This window comes from Apiospora phragmitis (genome assembly GCF_038363925.1).
Source record: "Apiospora phragmitis strain CBS 135458 chromosome Unknown utg000007l:1.0-2108841.0:1.0-2111359.0, whole genome shotgun sequence".
Lineage (NCBI taxonomy): Eukaryota > Fungi > Ascomycota > Sordariomycetes > Amphisphaeriales > Apiosporaceae > Apiospora > Apiospora phragmitis.
The window spans coordinates 1,072,243-1,097,995 of NW_027117405.1; the positions used below are offsets into that span (position 1 = coordinate 1,072,243).

Below are 25,753 nucleotides of genomic sequence, written 5' to 3' on the forward strand. Positions count from 1 at the left end.
GGATAAAACCTAATCGACTTGAGTTCCTATTCCGACCTGGGAATATCTTAGTAAGCTACTCAAACGGCTTACCCCAAGGACACGTCATACGAGATTTCGCTACATGCTTCACTCCTCCAGGGACAACTTTACGAGCGTAACCGTGAGCACATGGACAATCACAGTGGATGACTTATTCCGGCGCAAGGAATCAAGATGGACAGTGTCGAGATTTCCTGAAGATAAAGATCCTAAGGAGGTAAAGATCACCTCTTTGGCCGTCTATCCCCTATCTTTTGCGGATGACCATCTCGTTCTGATTTTGGAAAAGCGGTCAACACTTTTCTGGCAGTGCCGCAACCACCAACTCGTCCAATACATCCAAGATCTTCACAGAAACGTAGGTACCCTATGCGACTTCAGAGAACTCTAGTACTGAATCTATACAGGAGCCGCAGCGATATATAGTTGACCATAAGACATTCAAGAAGGTCCATATGAGCGGTCCCAGCAATATGCCTCTTGTAAGCGAGGTTTTAAATTTTGACGCGGAGACTGGACCAAGCGGTGATCACTGTTACTTATTCCCAGCCGAGACCATCGCTTACAACCTTGAGCGGAAGTCCTGGGTAGGTGATTTCAATATCAGGGACACCTTCCACCGTGGCAATTACTAATACTTCCCGCAGAAGACATCGCGGTTGACAATGTCTCTGAGGTCCAATGGGATAAGAAAGCCTTCGATAATCTGGTGCTGAGTGACAGTAGAACCAAAGAGCTGATCCATGCTCTTATAACTACCAAGCTCGCCGCCGAAGAGGGCCAAGGGGCTGACCTGATCAAGGGGAAAGGCAATGGGCTGATCATGCTACTCCACGGTGGGCCCGGCACCGGGAAGACATTCACGGCTGAGGCAGTGGCCGAGATCGCCGAGAAGCCCCTCTTCCGCGTCACCTGCGGCGACATCGGCACGAAGCCGCAGGACGTCGAGAAGTACTTGGAGTCCGTCTTCTACCTGGCGCGGACGTGGGACTGTGTGATCCTGCTGGACGAGGCCGACGTCTTCCTGGAGCAGCGGGCCTGTCGGACCTCGACCGCAACGCGCTGGTGTCGGTGTTCCTGCGGGTGCTCGAGTACTTCGAGGGCATCCTGGTGCTGACGTCAAATCGGGTCGGCACCTTCGACGAGGCCTTCAAGTCGCGCATCCAGCTGGCGCTGCAATACCCAACCTCAACGTGCCGCAGCGGCGCAAGATCTGGCGCACCTTCCTCAACCGCCTCCGCCACATCTCCGTCGGCCAGATCGACTACGACGACATCCTCGACAACCTCGACGACCTGGCGCGCCGAGACATCAACGGCCGCGGCATCCGTAACGCCCTCACCACGGCCCGGCAGCTGGCCCAGTACCGAAAGCAAGTCATGACGTTTACCGACCTCGAATACGTGATCGACGTCGCCTCCAAGTTTGACGACTACATTCAGACCGAGGTACGCGAGGGTCTGACTGACGACCAGCTTGCTCGGGAAAGAGGTGATCGGTAAACTCTCGATCCAATATGACTTTAATTATAGACTCTTATCAATTTGTTTCGGATTGTATCTCGTTAGACGAGTATATTAGCTTTCGTTTTAAGTATACGAACCATTATAACCGACCCTCTTACTAGTTTAGCAAAGTCGTGAGCTCTAATCAGTCAGCTGAAAGGATCGGTACGATCACAATCAGCAAGAATTTCAAATATATCACAGGGGACCAGCTGGGACTTCAAGTGACACACAAATACGGCTGACGCTGACGGCTGTTATGCATATAAGCCGGGAAGCCACTGCAGCTGACGCTGGGGAAACACGCCCTTAGAAACATTCCAGATAAGACAGACCCTTAGTCCTGCCTGTGGTCGTTCAAGATGTCATCCATGGCCTTTTTCTATGGCCTCACTAGACAGATCAGAGCCCAACGAATTCTCTAGTGGTGCGTAACAGTGTTAATCTTGGCAACCTATGCGGTGTGTATTGGTCTATTGGACTATATCTGCATGACAAGCTCCTGGCCAAATGTAATAGTTAAGCATATCTCGGAAAGAAGCATATCCTGTGGTTAACGATATACCAGAGAACTGTGATTCCAAACTAGTATTACTTGACTACGAGTATGCAACCACCCTCGACATCGTCACAGACGCAGCAAGTGAGATACTCTCAATTTTCTCGGTTTACTCCAAGCTACTAATATCTACTATCTTGTTGTCCTGATTTCATCCAACCTTGGCTGGAAGCCCATATTCCTTAGCAGAAGAAGATATTACTTGCTTTCATCTGCTCCTTGACCATCGCGTCGCGTGATGGTGGTTGCTGCGATTATCAGAATCACAGGTGGCGGCCTTGGAAGAGCGCCGGTCTTGTCTTAGCTTCTGCTCTGAAACTCGGTTGAGATGACGCTTGGTAAGCATAATTCCAATAGGAATACTGCCAGTTGGCTGATGCCATGGGAAATTTGGTTTCTATAGCAATATTTGTCGCTTGTATTGCCTCTTTTCGAAGCCTATACCTGCACAGCAAATATACTCAACAGCAGGATAACAAGCTCGCACTTCCGCCCCAAAGAGCCCCGCGCGTCGCCCATTCCTCTCGTCTATCGGTATTGACACAGTGCTGAGTGCAGAAAGCGATCGCTGGGTGGCCGTGCCAATATATGAGAGCGAAGATGCCCTGCCCCTGTCAAAGCAACAGGACTCACGAATAAAGTCTTCCGTTACAGTAGTCTTCCGCTATAGTGTGTTCTGAGACCGAACAATGCTTCCATTAGTGGAGAGAACGGAAATATTTCCCTGGTCGTTTTCTCCAATACCAGCCGGCCTTCTACAACAGGAAGACCAGGTCCCTGTCCGGCATACTCCACAACCCCCTGCATGTGCCTGAAGAACATCACTCGGGCCCGCTGCATCTCGTCGGGCCACTCGAAGCCCTTATTGGCCGGCGGGAACGCGTGAACCAGCTTGCGCGACGCCGGGTCCTTGCGCACCGGTCCGCACTCGTCCACATGCGCAACGAATCCGGCCTCCCCGGCGTACCGTCGGAACGGAAAGTCCCAGAACGACGTCTCAGGCAGCCAGCGCATGGGATCCCGAGTCAGCGGCGCGTTGGAAGCGCAGGCCTGACAGAACACGCCGTCACGGAAGGTGCGGGTTGTGGGATCCCAGTACGGGGCTGGGAGCACCACGATGTAGCGCACACTGAGCGGAGCGAAGAAACCCCATGGTGGTGGATCCTGTTCGAGAGAAAGGCTAGATCTGTTGATGTAGTCTGGTCGCGGGCTTTCCGGTTCGGAGTCTACTAGGTGGTAAATAAACTTGGCTTTCCTAGACTTTGTTGAAATACTCGGCTTGTTGGCAGTGTATATCCCCGCGGTGGCAAACCTCTCAGTATATGTAGATAACGTCGGTCCATGACCAGTTGTTCTCGTGAGACATAGCCCACCCCGCACATCCCATACCTCCCGGCGGGGATGGTCGCGCATGGGATACCTGCCGATACCAGATCTGCTGACTTTGCTCGGTTGTCGGCCTGTAAAGAGTTCGGGGTGGATCTGGTGTTAGTGTGCACCGCTTTGGGACGTACTGTGGTCTTAGACGAAAGAAGCGGTAACACAAACGCTCTGCTGTCAAGAGATAGAAGAAATCGCCGTAGCTGTCGCATCCAGGACTCCGACGGTAATGCCAAGTCGTGTAGCCCTTCATCGATGAAATGGGCCGGCAAACTGTCGTGAAGCAGCACATTCCCCAGAAACTGACCTGGAGAAGGCGATTTGAAGGTACACGACTCGAATTGCGTGACTATGGGTTGATCGCTGCCCGCCATACTCAAGGTGTGTAGTCAGAACTTGTAGAAGCGAGGTTTGACGATCAGGCCAGTTTCGGAAGACGCTTTGAGTGCGCATTGCTAGCAGGCTTGTATGAAGTCTTCGACACGCACAGCTTGGGGGTTGCCTGCTTGGCTTAAAAATGACAGCGGACCGTGGCGGTTCAGTTGAAATCATACATACAACTGAAAGAGATGTTTGTGCGCAGATCAAACGAAGCCCATCGACCCCTCACGCTTGTGCACGACAGCAAGACAGCAAGATAGCTAAGGAAGGCTCACCTTGGTTGCCGCATTAGGAAACGGCCAAACCCGGAAGGTTCGACAGCATGTTCTCGGCTACAAGTGTGAACGAAAACTCATGGAAAAGCACACATGCAGTGAATGACATAAGTGCGCTGGACAGTGTTAAGATTTCCGGACGGGCAAGATCCTAAGGAGTTAAATATCACCTCTTTGGCCCTTTATCACCTATCTTTGTCTGAATACAGCCTCTAAAGCCGAAATCGAATTTGCCAATGCATTCTCCCAGGTATTGGGGATGACGTAGGTTATCATAATCCTGCCACCACAGCCCCCGTGCAGAGCCTCTTCGCCGACCATCAAGTCAAGTCAAGTGACTGAGGAGCCGCAATATTCAAAAAAGCCTCAAACAGTACGGGATCCCAGTACATGCTTAGTCTACAATCAAGATCAAATATTGCTCTTCCAAATATCCTGTTCACGATCAGAAACCAAGTCTATAATCCTTGCCACTCCGAAGTGCGATGATTGTAAGTTAAGTGCCTAAGTATATAGTGTAATAATTTTGGTAGACTGAGGGCCACTTCCTCAGTCACGGCCCCCCAAGTCTTTTTCGCGGACCAAGCCCTCCCTTCTTGGGCCTCTCGGCTGGCCTGCCATAGACTTCACCTTGAGATTCCGCGATGCTTTGGATCTCACTAAAGCCTATAGTGCCCATTTCAAGCGAGACCAGCACAAGCTGGATCGACTCGAACGTGACTCTCGCTGTGCCGCCTACGGTACCGTCCTGGCCACGGGACACGAGAACGACAGTTTCGTCGGCGGGGGACTGCTGGTCCAGCACGGCGAAGTTGGACGCTCCGGCCACGTGCTGCGGTTCCGCCGCTTGGTCAGTGGAAGCAGAGATGTAGGGGCGGAAGGACTCTTCGAGTGGCGGGATTGTGGCCTTGTCGGATATCATACTCGAACCGTCATCGCAGGCCTCGACTATAGCCAGCTCACATTCGCTGCCGGGGGCCAGGTCGTTGCTGCCGGCACGGGCATCCGTGAGCAGCTTGTTCAGGATCTAGGAAAATAAAGATGAGCCGATGTACATGTTTGCTGAAGTTCTTGGGTGACTGACTGCGATGGGGATTTTGGCGATGCAGCAGACAGGGAATGGGGCCATTGTGTGAAAGTGCCTATGGAGTTCCTTTGGGATGGAAGATGAGGACAGTGACTTGTTTGCCCCTTTTACGCACTACTTGCAGTCGCTAAGTCAAACCACCCGCATAAGTGCTGACGAATGACGTCACGCTGAAATAGATCGTCTCATCTTTTATCAAGTAGCCTTTTCTCATTACCACTTCTAGCATTCCTGTAATACGGGTTTGGGGTATATTCGTAAGCTCCCAGTATCAACACCAAAATCATCTCTCATCTTCCATCTCTTCTCAATCCACGCCCCTGTACTCAAAGTACCGACTCCACTCCGGGTCCGCGCACAGCACCGGCACCAGCTCCTTCTCCATCGTGACGGTGAACATGCAGCCCTCGTCGGCGCCGGCCTTGCCGGACTGGACGGGCGCGTAGATGAGAATCAGCCCGGCCGTGAGCAGGTCGCCCCACATGTGGCGGTAGGTCAGCGGCTTGCCGAAGCCGAAATCGAAGCCGCTGATGTCGCCGGGCCGGTGGTCCGTCACGAAGATGCTCATCGGCGGCTTCTCGTCGATGCGCAGGCTGATGTTGCGCTTGTCGCGCACGGGCGCGATGAGGTCGAGCAGACCGTAGAGGTAGTCCTCGGTGCAGGCCGCGTTCATGGCGCGGATGCAGCCCGCGAGCCGCGACAGCGGCACCTCGTTCGAGACGACGTCGCCGGCCGTCGGGAGCGCGACCCCGGGCAGCGCGTCGGAGAAGCAGCCGACGAGGCAGTTGTGCATCATGCGCTTCGGCACGGGCGGGCGGTGCAGGCGCGGCCGCATGTTGACGGCGCAGCCCCACCACAGGGGGCGGGCCAGGTCCGGCTTGAAGAGGGGGGCGCGGACCCGGCTGAGGGCGCGCCACATGAAGGCGCACATGGCGTCGTAGGTGGAGATCCAGTGCGCGTTAGGGTCGGTCGGCGAGGCGAGCCGCTTGATCTCCGCCGCCTTGCTCTGCGGCAGGTGGAAAAGCACCGCTTGCTGCTCGACGTGGCCGGGTTGGCGCAACGGCATGGGCGGCCCTTCGACCATCTGCTCTTCGGGCAGGTGCTTGTAGAAGCGGCTCGCGTCGATGCAGGCAGGATCCCAGGCAGGGAACGGGTGCCCCGGGAAATGGCCGCGCAGTTGTCGGCCAGCTGGCGGGTGAAATTGCTCAACCCATCACATCGCTGGCATAGTGATGGCTTTGCATACTGAACACCATGCCGCCACGGACCAAGTTGATTTGGAACCCGGCCGTAGTGGGGTTGTTGACGAGTTCGGCCTCCGGCCGCTCGCCCCAAGTCATTTCAGGGATACCTGTTCAAGAGTGATCAGCAATTGCATCATGTACAGGATGTCAATGTTGACTGGGTAAGTGCCTTGACCAAGCTCACCCCATTTGCCCAAATCATCACCCAGTGCGTGCTGAGCAAAATGAGCATTTTCAATGTCGTCCATAGATGGCCATTTGTCACCCTCGGCGTCATATCTCATGGTAACCAACTTCACCGTCGACTCTTTCCTCTTGACGAACGAGTGGCCTCCCTCGTGATCTGGCTCAATGGTCCCAGCCAGGTGGCGCGCCTGTGACAAGGTCTTCTCGAGGCCGGCCCTCAATACGGTGATGGCATGTTCTTTGGTCTGATCCTCAAGCCGGTAGAAGAGGAGGTAATGGTTGTACGTGCAAACGGGAATGAGGTCGATAATAGAGACCTTGTATCGTTCCTCATCAGGGTCCGTCTCCCAGCCCGTGGGACGAAGCGCTATAACCTCGGGTTGCACCATTGTCGATGTTTGATTGCCTACTTGTAGTGGTAAAGGTGTGATTGGAAGAGGACAGACGGGGCCTGCAATATTTGCCGTGAAATATTGACATGCTCTGATTTATACTTGTGGCCAGCCTCAACATCGTACGGCAGGTGGATACGAAGAAGAGGAGTCCAAGGCCAGGATCTTCCATTTTAGTGACCGTTCGACTTACATACTAGGAAGGACCACGTCGGAGCAACCTCCCCAAAGCAAGCGAAGCGTCGGGGGAACTGTAACGGGGGCTATTGGGGCGCGATTACGGCGCCTGGGCGCACAACATGAGCGGTCCAGACAGCAGAAGCGGCCCATCTCCCTGGAACCACGCAGCTAGTGGCAGTTGATTATCACGCCGCTTGTGACCGTTGACAAGCCGACCCGTGCTCAGATCCTTGTTGATAGGGTGATTATGGGTCTCTATTCCCTGCCTACCCGGGATGTCAAGCAAGGATACCGTGGGATTTCAACCCACTTTCTGTCCCAAAAGGTCGAATCCAAAGCACAAGAGGAAAAGGTCCGCCGGTGCATGACTAGCATACTACTATGAAAGTGTAAATCAAACGTGGTAAGCTGGGAAAGTGGAAATGCCGATCAGGACTGCTGCTGGCATTGGTGTCTCCTCAATTCGACACAATTACCTAAGAAGACACTGTCATCGGTGTTAAGGAAGGAGAAGAAGAGGGTGAGAAAAAAGGAACACCGAAAGGCCTTTGCCCTTGGGGTCTACGTACTGTATGTAAGTGAAGTGCTGGTGAAGTTGATAGAAGCCCCCATAATTCTGGAGAATAATGTTGGCGTCAGCGCCAAGCTGCCAATTACCTCTACCCCAGACGCAGTCTGAGTACCCCGGAGTTCGTTTCAAATCTGATACATTGTAGGAGTGCATATGCAGGGACATGCGACTCTGTATACTTCCACTGTGTCTATTCAACATGATCTTTCAGTTCGGAGTACACAGACTATATCGACCGTCCGTGCCGCAATCCGTGCCACTTGTATACTATCACATATCAGAGAACCATTACCCTTACCCACAAAGCTTATATCCAGAAGGACAACTACTGGAGGATGTTATTTGATTTCCCGCTCTCGGATTTACGATCCTATGTATACTGCAGAATACCCACAGCTGGATTCTACTATTTGGTAATATGATCCAGGTTCCAACCTTGCTACCTACAATGGGGCCCCTAAGCATGGTCACCATGCCCTGGCCAACACGCAGTCTCCTATTAACTAACGAGGGATGGATATTAAGGGGTTGCGCAAGAGCCAATATCTTCAAAGGGGTGTGTCTGAGATAAGACCAAGTCTAGGGTGGCCAAGGTATTCGGACCACCAAGTATACAAATCACGCCGGATAGAGGTTTGGCATGAAGGTGCCTTGGGCAAGTTTCGATGCTCATGAGGATGTAATTAAAATATGCATCGCCTTGATTGCAGGCTGCAGGGACCTCGGTGTATCTTGAATTAGCCTCAACGCACGAAAGTAGCCCCGGATCATCCTACTGGTACGACGAGTTTGTGGCAAAGCTTTCTTATAGTGTGTCGAGTTTATTGCCTAATATGATAGATGACCGTTACATGGTCGACGCGTGGAGCATTCGGCAGTTGAGTTGGCGGGAGTTGGTGTTACTCGGCATCGTCGACCTGACTGCGCGGAATTGAACTTGCCGCGAATCGGCTATGATGAATCTCTAAATACATGACTTCCCGAAATATATTGCACATACCGAGCCTGTTACCATCTGCTCAATCGACTTGGCAACTCTGGGTATAGAAAACCCATCATTGGTTCACGTGGCTATATTCATAGATAGGCCACGTTCTAGGGATGAAGATGTTGTTTCTAATTTACTTACCTCATGTTAGTCTTGATATCAAGGGCTGACAACAAGCACAATGAATGAATCGAGAAGATATGATCATATTACGGCAGCGAAGAAAAACATGTGTAGATATAAAACTCCCGTAGCTGTCGTATTTGCATTTTCTATAACTACCAAGCCAGGTTTGTCCCTGTTCGCCGGCTCCACCGCCGCCGCACCATACCCAGCACCCTGAAGGTACGGAGGCACCTACACCGACTCCCTGCCCCCTCCTCCTAGCTGGCCCAGCATCCCGCCTGACTGGTCCTGGGCCGAAAACAACCCCTCCCACCCATCAATCGTCCTGGGGGCCGGGCTGGTCCGCTCTATGCCGTGACTACTCCAGGCGCCGACACGCCTACTGCGCCCACTCCGGCGGCTACTCCATCGCCCCCAGCAAGGCAAGAGAGGATGCTGCGACAAAGGACTGAATACCCCAAGAAGACATCAGGAATGGAAAGCCGGCTAGGAAGTTTTGGTGGCATCTACCGTGGGAACACAACTTTGACGCAGAGCAGCAGATAAAAATGGGTATGCAGGGTAACATGACGGTCGTAAGAGGGGAGCCTTTATGTGACAACTTTGTCTTCTCCAATTTTGGATAGGCCATACCGGCCAAATATATAAATGGTATCATTCTGTTATCTCCCATCATCTCAACTCAACCCTTCAATGCCTTGTCGACGATGTCCTCCGCCAGTATCCGAATGCTCGAGCTTGAGTCGAGAAGACGCTGCATCGGCAAGTTGGCGCTCAACGCCTGGACGAACCAGTTCCGCAGCTCCGCGGCGACGAGGCTGTCCACGCCGTGGTCGGCGGCACTCTTGTCGGGGTTCACGCGCGACTCGTCGATGAGGAGCATGTCGGCGACCGCCTTGACGATGCCGTCCACGACGAGCTCGACCGTCCTGGCTCGGTTCTCCGGCCCCGCAGCGATGGCGCGGTCAAACTTCTCTCGTAGATGTGCGACCGCAGACTTGCTCGCTCTGCTGTTACCGTTCTGCGCCAGTTCCGAGATGCTGGCGGCGCGCTGCGCATCCTGCATCGCACGCATGACCATCGATACGCGCCCGTCGCTGTACCATCGGGGTGCGCTGTTGTTTGGTGATCCTGCTGCTATAGCCGCCAACGCAGCGGGATCCATGCAGGTATATAGATTCGCAGCCGAGAGCGGATCTTTCTGCTTGCCGATCCAGTTGGAGGCGACAGTCTTGTACGGGACCGAGTAGAGGGAAAGCCGGCCCTAGCTGGGCCAACACCTGGTGTTCCGAAATGGTCATGGCCTTGTTGCGGACGTACATGTCGTCAGTCCCGACGGACCCTTTGCGGAAGTCGGACCCAACGTCGGCCACCTGGCCGTAAGACACGGTTGAGGCGGGCAGCCCCAGGTTCCGGCGGTAGCGCGCGAAGTAATCCTGGAAGTTGTTGGCGGCAACATAGGCCGCCTGGGTAGGGGTGCCCAGATCGACTCGGTCGACGTCACCATGACGAAGAAGTCCAAAGGCAGCGAGGAGGTAGCTTCGTGCAGGTTCAGAGTTCCCAGCGCCTTGGCGGCAAAGCCGTCCTGCCACTGGTCGATTGTGAGCTTATCGAACGACAGATTCGACAGCGACATGGCCGCGTGCACGACACCCCTGATTGGCTGACCCGAGGATTCCGAAATGGCCTCCATAACATCATCCCGATTGCTGACATCGCACTCGACAGAGTCAATAACAACTCCGCGCGCCTCCAAGTCTCTCACCAGCATATGTGCTGCTGGCGTGGCAACTCCCCGTCTCGAGAGGACCAAGAAATCGCGGGCGCCGCGGTCGACCATCCATCGAATGATACCCCGGCCAAGCCCTCCCAGTCCTCCGGTGACGACAAATCGAGAGTCGGGCTTGAAGTTCACTGGTTTCGGCTCTCTCACCACCTTGATCTGGGACTTGGGGTTCTGGAAGGACACGACCAGCTTTCCGATATGCAGACCCTTCGCGAACCCCACGAGCGTCTTGTCCAGGTCGGCAATGTCCGAGACGGTAATGGGCCGGATGGGCGTGATGAAGCCGACCTGGTACAGATCGTTGACCGCCTCCATGAGCTCGCCGCCAAGCTCCGGGTCATTGTCAAGCACGAGGTTGAGGTCGAACGACGAGAAGTTGGCGTTCTTCTGGAACAGCTCCAGACCCAAATCCTTGGACTCAAGCACGTCCAGGCGCCCGACGTCAACCAGATGGCCCATGGGGGCCAGAGCTTTCAGTGAATGGTGCAAGGTGTCACCACCGACGGAGGTGCTTAGAATGACATCGAAGCCGCCCTTGCTGCCACAGGTTTTGGCAGCACGCACCAGAGCCTTGGGGTCGCGAGAGGAGAAGATGTGATCGGCTGGGAGACCAACAGTGTCGACCAAGAACTTGATCTTCTCATCACCGCTGACAGTAGCATAGATGTCGGCTCCCTTGGATTGGGCGACCTGGATTGCCGCAAGTCCCAAACCCCCAGTCGCTGATTGAATAAGCACCTTCATACCCTTTCTGATACGGGCCACATATTGGAAGGCGTATACGGCTGTCGCAAAGACGAGTGGCATCGTCGCCATCTCCACGGACTTGTCAGTCGGCCGGAGCTTCTGCGCAAACGCCGCAGGGACGCATGTGTAGTTTCCGAAGTGACCCCTGCCTATACCGTAGACGCGGTCGCCCACTGCTACGCTGTCCACCTCAGCTCCGACTCGGGTTACTGTTCCAGCGTATTCCGAGGAGAGGTTGTTGCCGTCCGCGTCGAACCGCCCGGAGGAGAGGCCTAGGTCTTTCCAGTTCAGTCCAACAGCTCGGACTCTCACCTCGATGTGATCCGCGGGGATTGGCCGCAGCATATCCGTGTAGGCTCGGTAGTACATCGAGGTCAGGATCCCCGGGGTCTCGAATGCCGCCCGTACTGGCCCCAGCTTACCGAGGGAAATCATATCGTATCCTGAGCTCGACGGTGTCTTGTTCGACTCGGCGTAGGGACCGAGGCCTGCATCGGGCACAACACGACTCACCCACATGCATCCGTCCTGCCATGTCAGCTCGCGATCCTTGGCCTCTTCTCCGCCTCCTGAGGATGACACTTCGCCGTAGAGGGCAATCTCTTGATCCACGATACATCGGACGAGATCGAATCGCTCCTCCACATCACCGTCCGTGATTTCGAAGTTCTCGGCATCTATGTCAATCGACATGAATCGGCTCGCGGGGTTCTCTGTGGCGATGGTTCTCATAAGTCCGACCATGAAGCCAGCAACCGCATTGCGGCCTTTGACGACGCCGCTCGAGGTCAGCCAGACCATGCTGTCCACCGTCTTGGCGAGGTACTGAAACGCTTTGAGGCGCTGCTCATCCGCAAGTAGGAGATTGTCTCTAGTGCTCAGGAAAGCCACGACACGTGCACCTGCCGGCACAGTCTCCAGCGCATCTTCCAGGAGGATCATCTTAGTTGCGACTCCACGATGTTCGAATTCGCCAACAACAGTCTTGAACAGCGGTGGCTGCTCGCCGTCGGTGCCAAGGAGGAGATGCACCACACCATTGTTGGACGGGGTGATTGGACTGACGGCCTCGTTAATACCGGGTCTCAGGTTTGCACTCCTTACACCGTCGTCGACACTGCCTAAAAGATTTGTAGAAACGATGACTGAAGTGGAGTTGGCTGGGTGTTCGTAGTCATCCAAGACCAGTTCCGTTCCCGAGAATCCCGCCTTGCGCAGGAACGCATCCCAGGTCTCCTGGTTCATGAAGGGGCCTTCGGTGCGGCCGTCGGCGGCGCCGAGCCAGTAGCCCGGGAGTGTGCCGTAGAGCAGCGTGTGCAAAACGCGCACGCGGGTGCTTTCGACGAGCACCAGCTTGCCGCCGGGCTTCAGGAGCCGGCGGCAGTTGGTCAGTGTCCTCTCCATGCTCGCGGTGGTGTGGATGGTCTCGCAGGCCAGGACGACGTCGTACACGGGCTTGAACCCGTTGGCGAGCGGGTCCTGCTCGATGTCCAGGACGGCGTAGGTCACGTCGCGGTAGGCGGACATGGACTCCATCGCCGATGTGAGGTAGTCAGCCGAGCTGTCGGTGAAGGTGTAGTTGCTGTAGCGCTTGATGCTGTTCGCGCCGGTCAAAGCACTCACCGCGACACGCGTGGCCGATCCCGTGCCCGCTCCGACCTCCAGAATGCGCATGCTGGGGTTGGCATGGCCGAGGGAGTCCATCACGTTCGCCAGTTGAGGCAATGTGCCGCAGTGAACGTGGCCAACCTCGTAGAGCGCCGTCAGGAGGCCACCAGGGACGAGAACGTCAACGCCCGCGTTGTGGTGGGTGAGAATATCGCCGATGTTCTTCTGCAGACGCGTAGCGGCCTCGACCTCAGGCGTGTCGCTTGCGTGCTCGCGCAGCTTTTCGAGTAGGTGCCGGCGCTCATCGAAGGACAGCTGCCTGACATGAACCATGTTGGGCCGCTGGTCTTCTTCGCCGCACTTCCTGACCCAGTCGAGCCAATGGCGCAGCTCCCCCTTGGGCTGAGGCCCGTCGCCGTCGCGCACGAACCTCTCGTAGATGTCCATGACGACCAGGCAGCAGACCATGTCAACGGTCTCCAGCACGGCGCCCCCCTCCTTGTTCTCTGCCGGAGGGGGAAACAGCTGGCGTATCTGGCGGTTGTTCATTAGACGGATATCCGGCTTCCACGCTACTCGAGTGAAAGGGCTGCTGAAGGCTCTCTTCGCCTCGATTTCCTTCGCTGACTTCTTGGACTTCTTGAGGCTGAGGCAGCGAAGCCTTTCCACTTGCAGCGCCACTCGACCGCCCTGATCCATCAGCTGCAGGTCGATGTAGGCGCCGCGGAGACCCTGGATCTTGCCCTGGGCCACGGCCACAGCGGAGTTACGGCCGAGCCCAGCGTTAACGTACATCTGGGAAATGTGCACCGGAACGAATGCGGTGTTCGCCTCCTCCACCTGGCCCCCATAGCACGCAATGAGGCCCAGCTGGAAGGCGCCGTCGAGCGCGGCAGGGTGGATCAGGTACTTCGACTCGCCTTGCATGATGCCTTCGGTCGTGTTCAATTTTACGTTTGCCTTGGCGAGTCCCCTGTTGGGGTCGGCGCGGATGTCAGATAGGGGCTGGAACATCGGACCGTAGCCGATGCCAACCTCAGCGAACTTGTCGTACCAGGCCCGGGCTTCGGGGTATCGGGCATCCATTTCGGTGCTTATGGCTTCGATCGCTTCTGGCTCGGCTACCTCGACCTTAATCATGCCGGTGCAATGTTCGGTCCACTCGCTTGAGTAGCCGCTGACCGAGCTGACGGCGAAGCTGACCCAGGCAGGCGAGCTCGCGGTGCCCATCTCGGTCTGGCTCATGCTGAACATGACTTCGACGCCGGCGTCGTCTTTCGGGAATCTCATTGCAGTTGAGATATCTAGCTTCCGAAGAGAGAAACCTGTGACCTGAAGTGCGTCGGGCACTTCTTGGTAGACTCTGGTGGCAGCTTCGATTGCCATAGCAATGAAACCAGCAGCTGGGAATACGGTGTCTGGAATCAAGCGATGGTCACTCAGCCAAGGGACATCTTTGATGCGAAGGACATTGCGCCATTGTGGTTGCAACTTGCTGGCGCCGGGCAGTTGCGATCCAAGTAGGTCATGTCGGAGCACCTTTCGCAATCTGAACTCCTTACTGGCCCGGCACTCATAGTAGCCGACGGGCCCGTACGTAAATTGGTATTTCGGGAGGTCGACGGCAGTGCATCCATGAGAGAGGAACCCAGGCGCTTCGTCGGTTGCATTTACCGCCGCCATGTCGATCTCTGCATTGAAGCCAAACAGACTCCCGGCAAGCTGGAGCATCGACTCGACGCCGTTTGCGTTTCTCTTCAGCGTCGAGATATAGGGCACCGGCTTGCCTACGCTATTCATTATCTGCTCCAGCGGGCCCCTGAGAGCAGGGTGGGGCCCAATCTCGACCAGTGCATCAATCTTCCCGCCGGATAGGGATAGGTTCAACATGTTCGTTACGGCCTCGGTGAACCGGACAGGCGACTCTAGGTTGGCTCTCCAGTACGCGGCTGTGATCAGGCCGTCGCTCGCCATGGCTTTGTGCGGTGTGACGGACGAGACCCACGGAACAGGGCGGCAACGCTTCGCGGGGTTGAGGAATCCGTGCTTCCGAATGTGATCGATACCGTCGAGAAGCATGGCGCTGTAGTCATTCCCGAGAACCTTCATATGGCGGGAATGGTAAGCGTTCCCGCCAGTAGGCAGAACGCGATTGAATACGCCGTCCTGTGACAGCCTGGTGGAAACGGCTGTGATGGCCTCCTCGTCGCCGGAGAGGGTGACGTTGCCCGGCGAGTTGAGGGCCGCGGACTGGACCTGATCTTCCCATCCTTCCAGGTAGGGGGTGATTTTTTCAGCTCCCAGGCCCACGGCCAGCATGGCGCCCTTCTTCTGGTTCTTTGAGACGACTTGCCCACGGAAGTAGGCGGCGATGATGGCCTCAGCGGCGGTGATCCGTCCCGACGCATAGGCCGCGGCCATCTCGCCCGCGGAATGGCCAACGACAGCTGCGGGCCTGACGCCCCAGGTGGCCAAAAGGTCCACGAGGGCGATCTGGATAGCCGTGCAGACTACTTGCGACACCGACGGTGACTGAACCAAATCGGGCTCGAATTGCCCGGCGAGGACCGTCGCGATCCTCCATACAGGCCGGCTGGGATGAGCATCCAAGACCTGGTCCAGGTAGGTTATCGTCGTCCGAAACGCGGCGTATTCAAACAGCTCGAAGCCCATAGAGTGCCACTGTGCGCCCTCATCAGTGAAGACGTACGCGAGGCTGCTGGTGTGTACGGGGCTGGTAAAGTTGCGCTGCTCGAGCGCAAGGCCCGTCGCGACGTCGTCTACGTCCACGATGCGGAATGTCCGCTGCTGCTGTCGCGAGCGCTTGCATGCTAGGGTATAGGCAATATCAGCCATCGGCCATCGGCTGCTAGTGGCGGACAGGGCGTCGATGTTCAGCTTGAGTGACGACGCATTGTGAGCTGAGAAGGGCAGCAGGACTAGCTGGCGAGTGGTCGCATCGGCCTTCATTGTTTTTTGCGGCCCAGACCCACGCCGACCAGGACCTGTGGTTGACGGAATAAGACCGTTCAGGGTGAGAGATGTTCCATTGGAAGACGCTCCATGAGTAAACGGTCCGTTGGGAGACGCTCCGTTGATACGGGTGCCATTGGAGTTATGGAACATCGAGCCAAGCTTAGAAGTGACCCAATCCATTGAACCACTCCTCTTAGGGCCGGTAGAGAGAGCCCTCGACTTGCGCTTTTCTTTGTTGGCGCGGCTATTGGCTGCCGCGCCAATGGACTTGGATCCAATGGACTTGGAGCGACCAATGGGATGACCAGTCGAGTCACCCCTGGCATTGAGTCACTCCTCGGCTGGTCATGGGATTGGCGAGCCTTCATGTTGCTATTGGCTGCAGCTGCACCGTTGGTTGCGCTGTCATTGGCAGAAGGACTTACCAGAATGCCTGGTTTGGCATATCCAGGCAGCACCACGTTGACGTGGTCAATGACACAGTGCCCGTTAGCACCTCCGAACCCAAAAGAGTTGATGCTCGCTCGACGAAGCTTGCCCTCAGGCCATTTTATGGTACCGTCTTTGACGACTTCCACTCTGGCTTTCGCGAAGTCGATGTGCGTATTCAGATTCTTCACCCCGAAGGTTGGCGGCACTTCCCCTGCCTCGAGCGACAGCACCACCTTCATGATAGAGGCGATGGCGCTCGCACCTTCAGTATGGCCTAGATTTGGCTTGACGGAGCCAATCAAGAGGCGATCCTTGCGAGAATTCGACCTAGAGGAAGCGAAGACATTGCCGATCGCCTCGACCTCGATGGGGTCGTCCGCTTGGGTGCCAGTTCCGTGACACTCAAAGTAGGCGGTGTCGGAGAAGGGGAGGCTCCCCGCATTCTCATAGGCCTTCCGAATAACATCTTCCTGGCCTGCCGTACTTGGACGTGTGATGCCTCCGGTCCGTCCATTGGCATTGATGGCGGTGCCTCGTATCATCGCTCGAATCGGGAGCTGCTCTAGGACTGCGATGGACGACTTCTTTAAGTAGAGAGCAGCATACCCTTCGCCGCGGGCGTATCCGTCGGCAGAGGCGTCGAAGGTATGACATCGAGACGTCGGTGACAGTGCGCCAAGCCTTTCCAGCACAAACTGCATGCTGGGGTCGCTGATCCAGTTGGCCGCGGCAACTATCGCTCCATCGCAATCATCGTTTCGAATGGCACTAACAGCCATATGGAGAGCGTACATCGATGATGAACACGTGGCCAGACTGTTGACTTTGGTTAGTAGTTGACGCCTCTGAAGAGCGCTGCCATATCGGAGCACTTACCTTGGTCCAATTAGGTTGAATATGTAACTGATACGATTGGCCAGAGCGCTGATATCTGCTCCAGTCGCGGCGTACGGCTTTGGGTTCTCCCAATCGCGGGCTTGGATCAGGATGTGGTCCAGGGAAGAGTTACCGATGTAGACACCGGTGCGGGAATTTGATATGCTTTCCCATGTCTCTCCGCCGTTCTCGAACGCTTCATAGACGACTTCCAGCAGCTTCCGCTGCGACGGGTCCATGGTTTCCACCTCGCGGCCGGTGATGCCAAAGAAGGCATTGTCGAACAGTCGCGCGTCTTCCTCCACAAGATAGCCGCCCTGCGTGCGCAACGAGCCCGACCGGTCCTGATTCGAATGATGAAATCCCTTCGCGGAGAATCGAGGCTCGTCAAACTCTCGCCAGCCGTCCTTGTTGTTCCTCAAAAGCTCCCATAGCCCAGTTGGGCTGCTCACCACCGGCCCATCGGCACCCTGTCAGGCCTGTCAGTGTCTCTCCTCATTGTGGGTTGGGTATGTGCTTACCCATTCCGACAATCGAGACCGGCTCATGTTGTCCGTCGAGGTCCGGTGCTGACTCCATATCCGCCTATGATGGAGGGTTCTATTTCCTTGTTGAAAGTGTTGGTGCTTGGGGCTTCCCAAGCTATGGAGGACGCCGAGTCATAGATAATATACCTGGGTGACGGAAAATGCGGACCGCTGCGATCACGAGGGCACTGACCATTTTCCATCGTGTTCGCCCCTCTTCCTCTTCACCGTTTCCACAACACATATTTGCTAAGACTGGAACCCGGCGACGCTTGGTTATGGCTGTATTTGTCGTCTCACTAGTCGGGCCAGATGCATGACCCCTTAGGCGCTCTATGCGGCAATTCGCCTGCCGACTAGCCAGAGCGGGTCTAGTTGCGGGTTTGCCGGCCGGGGCCCTGAATGCTTCGGTCAATCACACGCATCTGCCGGCCCGCAAAGGCCCATCGCCGACCAATCGGGGCGGTAGCAAACAACTAGTACCTACATACGTTTGACCAACGTGGCACCGCAGTGCAGCAGTATCACGGCCCACCTCTCAAATCCCTCGCGAACGGTGCCAGCGACATCCGATTTCCGCGTGAATAACCCTGTTGAAGGTCGATCCAACCCTCCTTGGGCAGATGGTGCATCTCTCCTATGAGGGGCAATTCTATATAGATATAGCTGTTAGATGGCCGTAAGGCTGACTTATTTCATTCCCTCTCTTGATAGTCAAGCGCCAGATCAGGAGCCCCTCGAAGTGGAACAAAAAACGACTGCACTCCCCGATATGTCTTCTGCCAAAGAAAACGCTTCTATCCTTGGCGTGGCCGAGGATGTCCTGGAGAAGACCACGACTACACCAAATGCCTCCAGTCCAATAATGCTGCAAACCCTACCTTTTCCACCAAGTCCGCTGCTCCCTCGAGCACAGCAGAGTATCGACAGCGCCAGGGCAGTATGAGAGACACACTCGGGGGCCTGCAACGCCTCGTCTAGGGGCCGAGATCTTCTACCGTCACTACCATATGCGTGGTTACGAGCTCGCCGCCTTCCAAGTGGCTCACGACTCCGGTTTCTTCATGCTCATCCCGGTGGAAGGGAAGACCTCACTCGAGGAGCTCGCCAAGCAAGCCAGCAAGGATCGAACTGAACGCATCATTCGCATCCTGATCACCTATCACTTCTTCGCGGAGCGCAGGCCGGGCTTCGTCTCCACGGCGCCTTATCCTTTGCTCCCCTCGATGAAGAGATGCAGTCTGGCAGTCGACGGTGCCTTGCGGTCTTGTGGGGGGCATCCATACCAGAGCACTGGAACTGGGCAGACAGCGGAGCAGCTGATCGTGCCCATCTTCATTGCTGATCAGGTTCGATGAGATGGTCAAGGCGGCCGTGGAGACGAGCGGAGCCCTGCGAGCGCACCCGGCCAAGTATGGAAGCATCCACTTGCCCTTCTTTGCAAAGCACAGAGCGTCCATTTCCCAGTACTACGCCAAGTATCCCGAGCAAGCTGGCTGGGTTGCAAATGCGATGGCTGGTTGGCGATGGCTGGTTGACAGGAAAGATGCGTTATGCGTTCTCTACACCGCCTACACCGCCAGTCATGATGTGTACAGTGTGACTAATGACAGCGAACAGTGGAGAACAGCGTCGCAGAGTTGGAAATTACAACTCCCCCTGGGCCAGACCGCAACGGCGGCGTCGAGGACATTGGCGTGGGCAGTGGCCATGTGGCTGGCCATGATCATCGCTCAGTGAGGCAGGCGATCACTTTTCTTTTACGATTGGAAGGAAAGTTGATGGAAAGAACGACCTCTGTTATGCCTTGTTTTTATTTGTCTGCTGGAATGTGCACGGGCGGATGATCTCGATACCCACCTTTTAAGCTGTTCCCCCGCCTGAAATTCGAGGTCCAGGAGGGCCAGAAGCTCTGACGGACGGCGTGCGCGACCGCATCAGCTTCAAGGAGGCCAACACACAATTGGGCCTTGGCGACGACATCGTGCTACCCGAACCGGGCACCGTCCCGCGATCCTGGGAGCGCGAGATGTGCCAGGCCGGTATGGTCATAATGGTCAGCTTTGGCGCCGAGCTGCACACCAAGGCCAAGTTCGAGGCCCTGTTGCAGTAGGCCGAGCCGAGGGAAGAGCTGCGCAAAGGTTCATGATAAGTGCGCGATCGGACTTCTCGAGTTCCATCTCGAACAATTGATCTGTCCCGGGTGAGGACACATGAACTCAATCACAGAATTATAGCATGGAGGCACAGAATCAATGGTCTTATTACCATTCTGAGGTCGGTCGCCAACAGGAATTCTTGATAAACACTTCACGCTATGCAGGTGGGATCTTGGCAAATTTGGAAGCTGAAAAAAAGCGCTGGTGAAGATACATGCTAGCCAATCCCATGCACTACCTTGTGATCACTACACCCCACACGACCTCGATGCATACATAGCAACAATCATCCGGTTTTCGATGTGGCATTGCCCACATGCTCCGTCACCACGCCCTCCGACTTGTGCTGCTCCTGGACGGCCCTCATGGCCTTGTCCAGGATTGTGGTCTCATACCTCTTGAAGTCTCGCACAGAGATCCGATTGGCGAAGAGCTCGTCTATCTCCTCCAACGTCCTGTTTTTCGTCTCCGGGACACAGAGGTAGAAGAAGACGAGACAGAACAGATTGGATCCGGCCCAAATGTAAGCATACTTCGCACCCTGATATCACGATGTCACTGTCAGCATTGAACCACCAAGTGACATACGCACTGTACAATGATTACTTCAAAAGACAATAACTTACCCAGTTCAAGTTCTCGGGGTTGATAAAGTAAGGCGAGCAGAAACCCGTCAGCCAGGCCAGCAAGTACCCCAACGAGGTGGCCGACCCAACAGTCCAGGCACGAAGCCGCGTGCTCACCATCTCGGTGGCGGCGGGGTACGACGCATTACCGACAAAGGCATTGTATGAGAACATGTAGAGGCCAGTAAAAGCGATCACCGAACCCCGGAGGGCGTCGCGGTTCGACTGCGCCATCGCCGTCGTGGGCCCTACGGCCATGCCCAGCATGGCCAGAGCCTGGACCACGGCGCCGAACATGAGGATGGCGCGGCGCCCGCACAGGTGCCGCATCGCGTAGATGCCCAGGTTCACGCCGACGAAGCCCAGGCACGTGTTCATGACGGAGAACTTGAAGGCCTCGTCCACCGACAGGCCCGCCACGATCATGAAGTAGGTCGCGTAGCTGATCATGAACCAGGAGCCCGAGCCGGCCTGGGTCGCGATGATGCCGTGGCAGAGGAGCGTACGTCGGAGGTCCGAGCCCCGGAACATGTCCAATGGCCCAATCGTCTGTCCGATCCGCTTTTCCTCCTCGATGCCTTCCACCATCTCCGCCCACTCGAGCTCCAGCTCCTCTGTCTCCAGGGAGTTGCCCCTGAGCGCCTCCAGGGACGCTCTGCCCGCTTTCAGGTCTCCCTTGTAGACAAGATATCTCGGCGACTCTGGCACAAAGAACAGGCCGATCGTAAGAAACACAGGGACAATGAACAAGGTCCCTAATGGGATCTGGTAGGAGCCTTTGTCCAACCTGCCCTTGGTGGCATTTGCCACCGCCGCGCCAATGATACTCCCCACGTTGACCCATTCTGGGTAAAAAGATCCATCCATTAGCAAACACAGGGTCTTCTGAACTTTTGGATGATTATGACTTGCCGGAAAATAGCGCCACAAAGACCGCCCTCAGCTGGAATGGCGCGACCTCGGCAGTGTAAATGTTGGAAAACGTGACAAGGAACCCATTCGCAACACCCAAAACCAACCGGCCCACATAGACAGCGGCCTTGTTACTCGAGGCGACCTGAATGATGCAAGCGACAGCATTGAGGGCGCACGCAGCCCAGAGCGCCGATCGGCGGCCCCAGTAGTGCGCGAAGGCGCCCGCGCAAAGCGACGACAGGAACGCCCCCAGGGTCAACAGCGACCCGATGAGCTGCTGGAACGTGCCGCCGATGGCGTACCCTTTCGTCGCGACCGCGGAGGGGTCCTCGTACCCGAACACCTTCAGGAAGCCCGGCATCGCCTGCAGGCTCCCCACGATGACCGAGTCCAGGCCGTACTGCATGTTGGCCAGCGACACGATGATGCAGATGAGCAGGCAGCGCCGGTTCTCCCAGAGGGACGTATCCGGGAGCTTGGTGATGCGCGTCGTCACCGCCATGGTTACTACGGTACTGGTATTGGTCTTAGGGTCGGCGAGAAGAGGCCAGGTGGTGAAAGGTTGCCGGATACTTGGTGCACGAAGGGAGAAGGGGGATTGCCTGTTTATGAAAGGGTGGATGGTCGCACTACTATGCCCATCGGGAACGTCCATCCGTACTCCCGATATTGTTGGCATAGCTGCATAGACGAGACATGCATTCTCCAATTGAGGCCGGCAGATCTATCTTGGTTCACATCTACCCGCCCCTGTTCCCCGCATCACCCCCTTCGGTAGATGATTGCCAACTTGGGGTCAACCACATTGGTCATTGCTGACAAAATTCCAAGAGATCCGCATCTACTGGGCATGCAGTCATCAACAATGGGGTGATCCGGGGCTTATTAGTACAAGGCAATGCCGCTATACGATGGACGAGAAGCTGTGCTTTTTAGTTAGCCTTATGGTGTGGCGGCGAGTGAGACGTACTTTGCGGTTCTAATGGAATGATCGTATTAACAATTACTATCGATATTTAAAACTAGTCATGGGCGAGATGAAAAAGGGTTAGTCAAAATATGTAGGAGCTACCCCTATTTGACCTTCGGATGCCCGTGTCAAATAGGGGTAGATCGTAAAGTCTTTTGTAATTGGAACTAAAGTAAGTAATTACAGTTCAGTAATATTAAATCCGAAGAGTATTTGAATCATTATTATGCATTAATGCAGGCTCATAAGCCGCTGCTCAGTACATCCTTACCTCTGCAACGGTCTATTAACCATGCAAAACAAACTAAAAACAAAAACCAACTCCCGTCTATGCTTCTCCCAAAACTCCCAAAACTCCAAAAGTGGTAGAGATATAACTCATCAACCGGAGACTCTCGACCTCCGATAGCAGAGAATGCAGGCTACGATAGATAACAAAGCAAATAGCGAGATAGCAAATGCCAAGGTATGATATAGCAAGAAGGAGAAAGAATTCATAAGCAAAGAAGTGATGGCACTTACCAGGCCGTATGCTCCGTCATGACCTCCTCGTACCCGACGTCGAGCCTGCAGCGCTCAAACGCCCTCTTGGCCTTCTTCAACGCAGCCTGGGCCTCGCCGCTCTCGGGCAGCTGCTCCGCCTCCTTGCTCACCTGGACATAGCGCTCCGCGAGCCCGGCCATCTTGTCGCGGGCGCGGCGCTCGCGTTTGCGAGCAGAACAAGGGTCGCAGGCGGCCGCAATCTTGCCGCCCTCGGGCCGGGTCGAGGGCAGGGACGCGATGGTGGCGTGGGTGAGGGGCCGGTACGGGACAGGGTGCTCGCACCCGGGCCGCCGGTGCACTTCGCGGCAGAAGGGGCAGCCGTCGTGCTCCTTGAGCCACGCACTCATGCACGAGGTGCAGGCCACGTGGGTGCAGGGCAGGATGGCCGGCATCGTGTCCTCCGACTCGACGTAGTCGAAGTCGCCCGGCTGCGGCGTGTCGGCGTCGTCGTCGTCGGGGGAGGTGAGCTTCAGTGTCGTCACTAGGCAGATCTGACAGGTCAGCTTGGGCTTGTCGATCAGGAAGGTGATCTTGGGCGAGGGCACGTAGGACTCCTCCTCCGCGTACTGCCGGCTTCCGCGAGGCTCTTCTTTGAGCAGGTTGCGTACCGCGCGGCGCATCGTGGAGCTGTTGCCCGGTGGTGAGAGCGGGAACTGGCGCCGGTCCTCCAACAACAAATGGGGGCGATGGCAGGCTTCGCGGCCCGAATGGGAGCTGCTGTGACCCGATCGACGTTCACTCCTCGTAGCTGACAATGACGACGGTCTAGAAGAGCGGCGAGATTGTGTCCTGTCGCGGTAGTCGGCGATGGCGTTTGACAAGCTGCTTCTTTCTGGAGTATCTAAATCCTCTCCAGGCGAAGCAGGACGACTCGAAATCATCACTGTCCGAAACTCACCAAGATAAGTTGCTCTTCAGTCAAACTCCAGAAGACTACCTGGGCTTCGGGATCTCTCACTCATTGTGGGGGATTCGGGTTTCTTAAACTTGATTTTTCCTAAAATGCTACCGTTCTTTCCGATCAGCACCCTGTCGTACACCATTGTGTCAGGGGGGGCTCCCTTACCTTATTGTTGTTGGGTTTTGCGCTGTTGCAGATATGACGATGTAAAGGATGATTTTGTGATGCTTATCAATATTTCTTCGAGTCGAAAGGGTTAGGCTTTATATAGAAATTTGTCTCGGGGCTCAGAATAGACATTAGTATTGTTTGGCAACAACAGCCGTGTCCTGCATTGTTGCACTCGCTTTGTTCCTATGACATTGTCCCCTTTGTTGCGGATGAAGTGTTCTAGATCTACTAGCCACAGAGCAGGACTATGTAAGATTTACCCACCACGGACCTCTGTATGGAACATCATGAAAGCCCAGTGCCGTTGGGGGTGTCGGAATAGCCTCACCGACTCTTTACATGGTTTTACTGACCAAGACAAGGCACGTCCTAGAATGAATCTCGGTAAAAATGCTCGACATAATCAGGTTCATTCATAATAGCAAGACAGCATTTTCGCTTCTAGAAGTGACGAAGGAGGTGATCGAAGATCCCTAGCGTAACAATAATACATCTCTGTGACGCAGTCAAGGCATCCAGCAAAACCTCCTGCATTCAGGATGCGAATACCAAAGGACTTGGTGATCCTTTCCATCTCACACAACTTCTCTCAGATTCGTTCCGGGCAGAGCAGACCCAGAGATCAGGAAGTTTTCCGGCATGGCAGGCCACCCGTCACCATTGGAGCACGTCAACAACTTCGTCGTCCTTCAATTCGAGCTGCAGACACAATTTGGAGTTAGAAAATACAGTGTTTCCCAAATAACTCGTTCATGGGGTTGGAGTGGTCTCATACCGATTCGGGTGTATCCGTGCGGTTGATTCTTGATCCGTCATGGGTAACGAAGCGCAAGTTGTCAAAGTTGGCTTGGATGGAGTTGGCATAATTGTGCAAATGTGCCAACATGGTCTCATTCCGCTTGAACTTCCAGACCGACTGTTTCTGGAATTTTGAATTCTCTCTCAGTCTGATTGTGATCATGCTGTCGTCCTCATTTTTGTTTTGGTCGGTGCCATTGTCTTGTTCGTTGCCAGCCGCACTTCCACTAGCTGCACCAGAGCCGGAAGCTTTGCAGCGCTGCTCTGATTTGATTCGCTCCATGAAGTGATCGGCTCGCTCGCCAGCCATTTTGGTAAGATTCTGATGTAGCGTTGAAGTTGGTGTGTGTGCAGACTGGGAATGAAGAATTTGAGAGCGTTGAAGTCAAGGCCGATGAAGCAGCACTTGGTAGGGTGGGATTTGTGTGAAAGTGCTGGTTGTTGGAAGGCACAACAATGTGAGGTCAAAAGTTGAAATCAATAATTTGAATGGTCCACCTGATATGCTGGGTATGTTCGTCTTAGTTAGGAGATACGTGAGTATCAGAACCAGATGAATATTTTGTCACTACGCATCAACACATGTGGGTTCCTTATGGTCTCTTGGGTGACTCCAAATTTGTTGAAGCATACCGTATGTCTCGGTAAATTAACAGGCCTACTTTGAACAGTTGTTTGGATTTAAGGATAGGTACCTCCGTGTTTGCTGCTGTTGACCCGCTCTCGTTTCCTGATTGCTCCTTCCAGTTTCTGATATATGATCCCAGCTCTTTGTACTAGGTATGAAGATAAACATTTGCTACGCATACAGCCACTACATAAG

General features: G+C 55.1%; 10 protein-coding genes across 10 annotated transcripts; 2 read left to right on the top strand and 8 right to left on the bottom strand.

Annotated features, from left to right (window-relative positions):
* Positions 1-494: 494 nt before the first annotated feature.
* PG994_007295 (uncharacterized protein) lies at positions 495-1,523 on the top strand (the record flags this gene model as incomplete). Its single annotated transcript, XM_066858704.1, has 3 exons — positions 495-503; positions 698-1,112; positions 1,168-1,523. 3 exons carry the CDS (start codon positions 495-497, stop codon positions 1,521-1,523), a joined length of 780 nt encoding a protein of 259 aa, XP_066715646.1.
* Positions 1,524-2,733: 1,210 nt separating this feature from the next.
* On the bottom strand, positions 2,734-3,498 carry PG994_007296 (uncharacterized protein; the record flags this gene model as incomplete). The annotated part of the gene is made up of 1 exon (XM_066858705.1): positions 2,734-3,498. The coding sequence occupies one exon, from the start codon at positions 3,496-3,498 to the stop codon at positions 2,734-2,736; it is 765 nt and encodes a 254-aa protein (XP_066715647.1).
* A 1,176-nt stretch (positions 3,499-4,674) lies between these two features.
* On the bottom strand, positions 4,675-5,250 carry PG994_007297 (uncharacterized protein; the record flags this gene model as incomplete). The annotated part of the gene is made up of 2 exons (XM_066858706.1): positions 4,675-5,148; positions 5,206-5,250. The coding sequence occupies 2 exons, from the start codon at positions 5,248-5,250 to the stop codon at positions 4,675-4,677; spliced, it is 519 nt and encodes a 172-aa protein (XP_066715648.1).
* Positions 5,251-5,515: 265 nt separating this feature from the next.
* PG994_007298 (acyltransferase) lies at positions 5,516-7,027 on the bottom strand (the record flags this gene model as incomplete). Its single annotated transcript, XM_066858707.1, has 3 exons — positions 5,516-6,396; positions 6,455-6,559; positions 6,637-7,027. The coding sequence occupies 3 exons, from the start codon at positions 7,025-7,027 to the stop codon at positions 5,516-5,518; spliced, it is 1,377 nt and encodes a 458-aa protein (XP_066715649.1).
* Positions 7,028-9,577: 2,550 nt separating this feature from the next.
* Positions 9,578-17,868, bottom strand: PG994_007299 (Prosolanapyrone synthase; the record flags this gene model as incomplete). The annotated part of the gene is made up of 6 exons (XM_066858708.1): positions 9,578-10,126; positions 10,176-10,361; positions 10,400-16,294; positions 16,438-17,260; positions 17,321-17,790; positions 17,842-17,868. 6 exons carry the CDS (start codon positions 17,866-17,868, stop codon positions 9,578-9,580), a joined length of 7,950 nt encoding a protein of 2,649 aa, XP_066715650.1.
* A 989-nt stretch (positions 17,869-18,857) lies between these two features.
* On the top strand, positions 18,858-19,960 carry PG994_007300 (Sterigmatocystin 8-O-methyltransferase; the record flags this gene model as incomplete). The annotated part of the gene is made up of 4 exons (XM_066858709.1): positions 18,858-19,111; positions 19,197-19,583; positions 19,621-19,646; positions 19,716-19,960. The coding sequence occupies 4 exons, from the start codon at positions 18,858-18,860 to the stop codon at positions 19,958-19,960; spliced, it is 912 nt and encodes a 303-aa protein (XP_066715651.1).
* A 332-nt stretch (positions 19,961-20,292) lies between these two features.
* PG994_007301 (uncharacterized protein) lies at positions 20,293-21,499 on the bottom strand (the record flags this gene model as incomplete). The annotated part of the gene is made up of 2 exons (XM_066858710.1): positions 20,293-20,547; positions 20,633-21,499. 2 exons carry the CDS (start codon positions 21,497-21,499, stop codon positions 20,293-20,295), a joined length of 1,122 nt encoding a protein of 373 aa, XP_066715652.1.
* Positions 21,500-21,533: 34 nt separating this feature from the next.
* PG994_007302 (uncharacterized protein) lies at positions 21,534-22,049 on the bottom strand (the record flags this gene model as incomplete). Its single annotated transcript, XM_066858711.1, has 1 exon — positions 21,534-22,049. The coding sequence occupies one exon, from the start codon at positions 22,047-22,049 to the stop codon at positions 21,534-21,536; it is 516 nt and encodes a 171-aa protein (XP_066715653.1).
* A 986-nt stretch (positions 22,050-23,035) lies between these two features.
* Positions 23,036-23,941, bottom strand: PG994_007303 (uncharacterized protein; the record flags this gene model as incomplete). Its single annotated transcript, XM_066858712.1, has 1 exon — positions 23,036-23,941. One exon carries the CDS (start codon positions 23,939-23,941, stop codon positions 23,036-23,038), a length of 906 nt encoding a protein of 301 aa, XP_066715654.1.
* An 845-nt stretch (positions 23,942-24,786) lies between these two features.
* PG994_007304 (ubiquitin-like protein) lies at positions 24,787-25,240 on the bottom strand (the record flags this gene model as incomplete). Its single annotated transcript, XM_066858713.1, has 2 exons — positions 24,787-24,831; positions 24,908-25,240. The coding sequence occupies 2 exons, from the start codon at positions 25,238-25,240 to the stop codon at positions 24,787-24,789; spliced, it is 378 nt and encodes a 125-aa protein (XP_066715655.1).
* Positions 25,241-25,753: the final 513 nt, after the last annotated feature.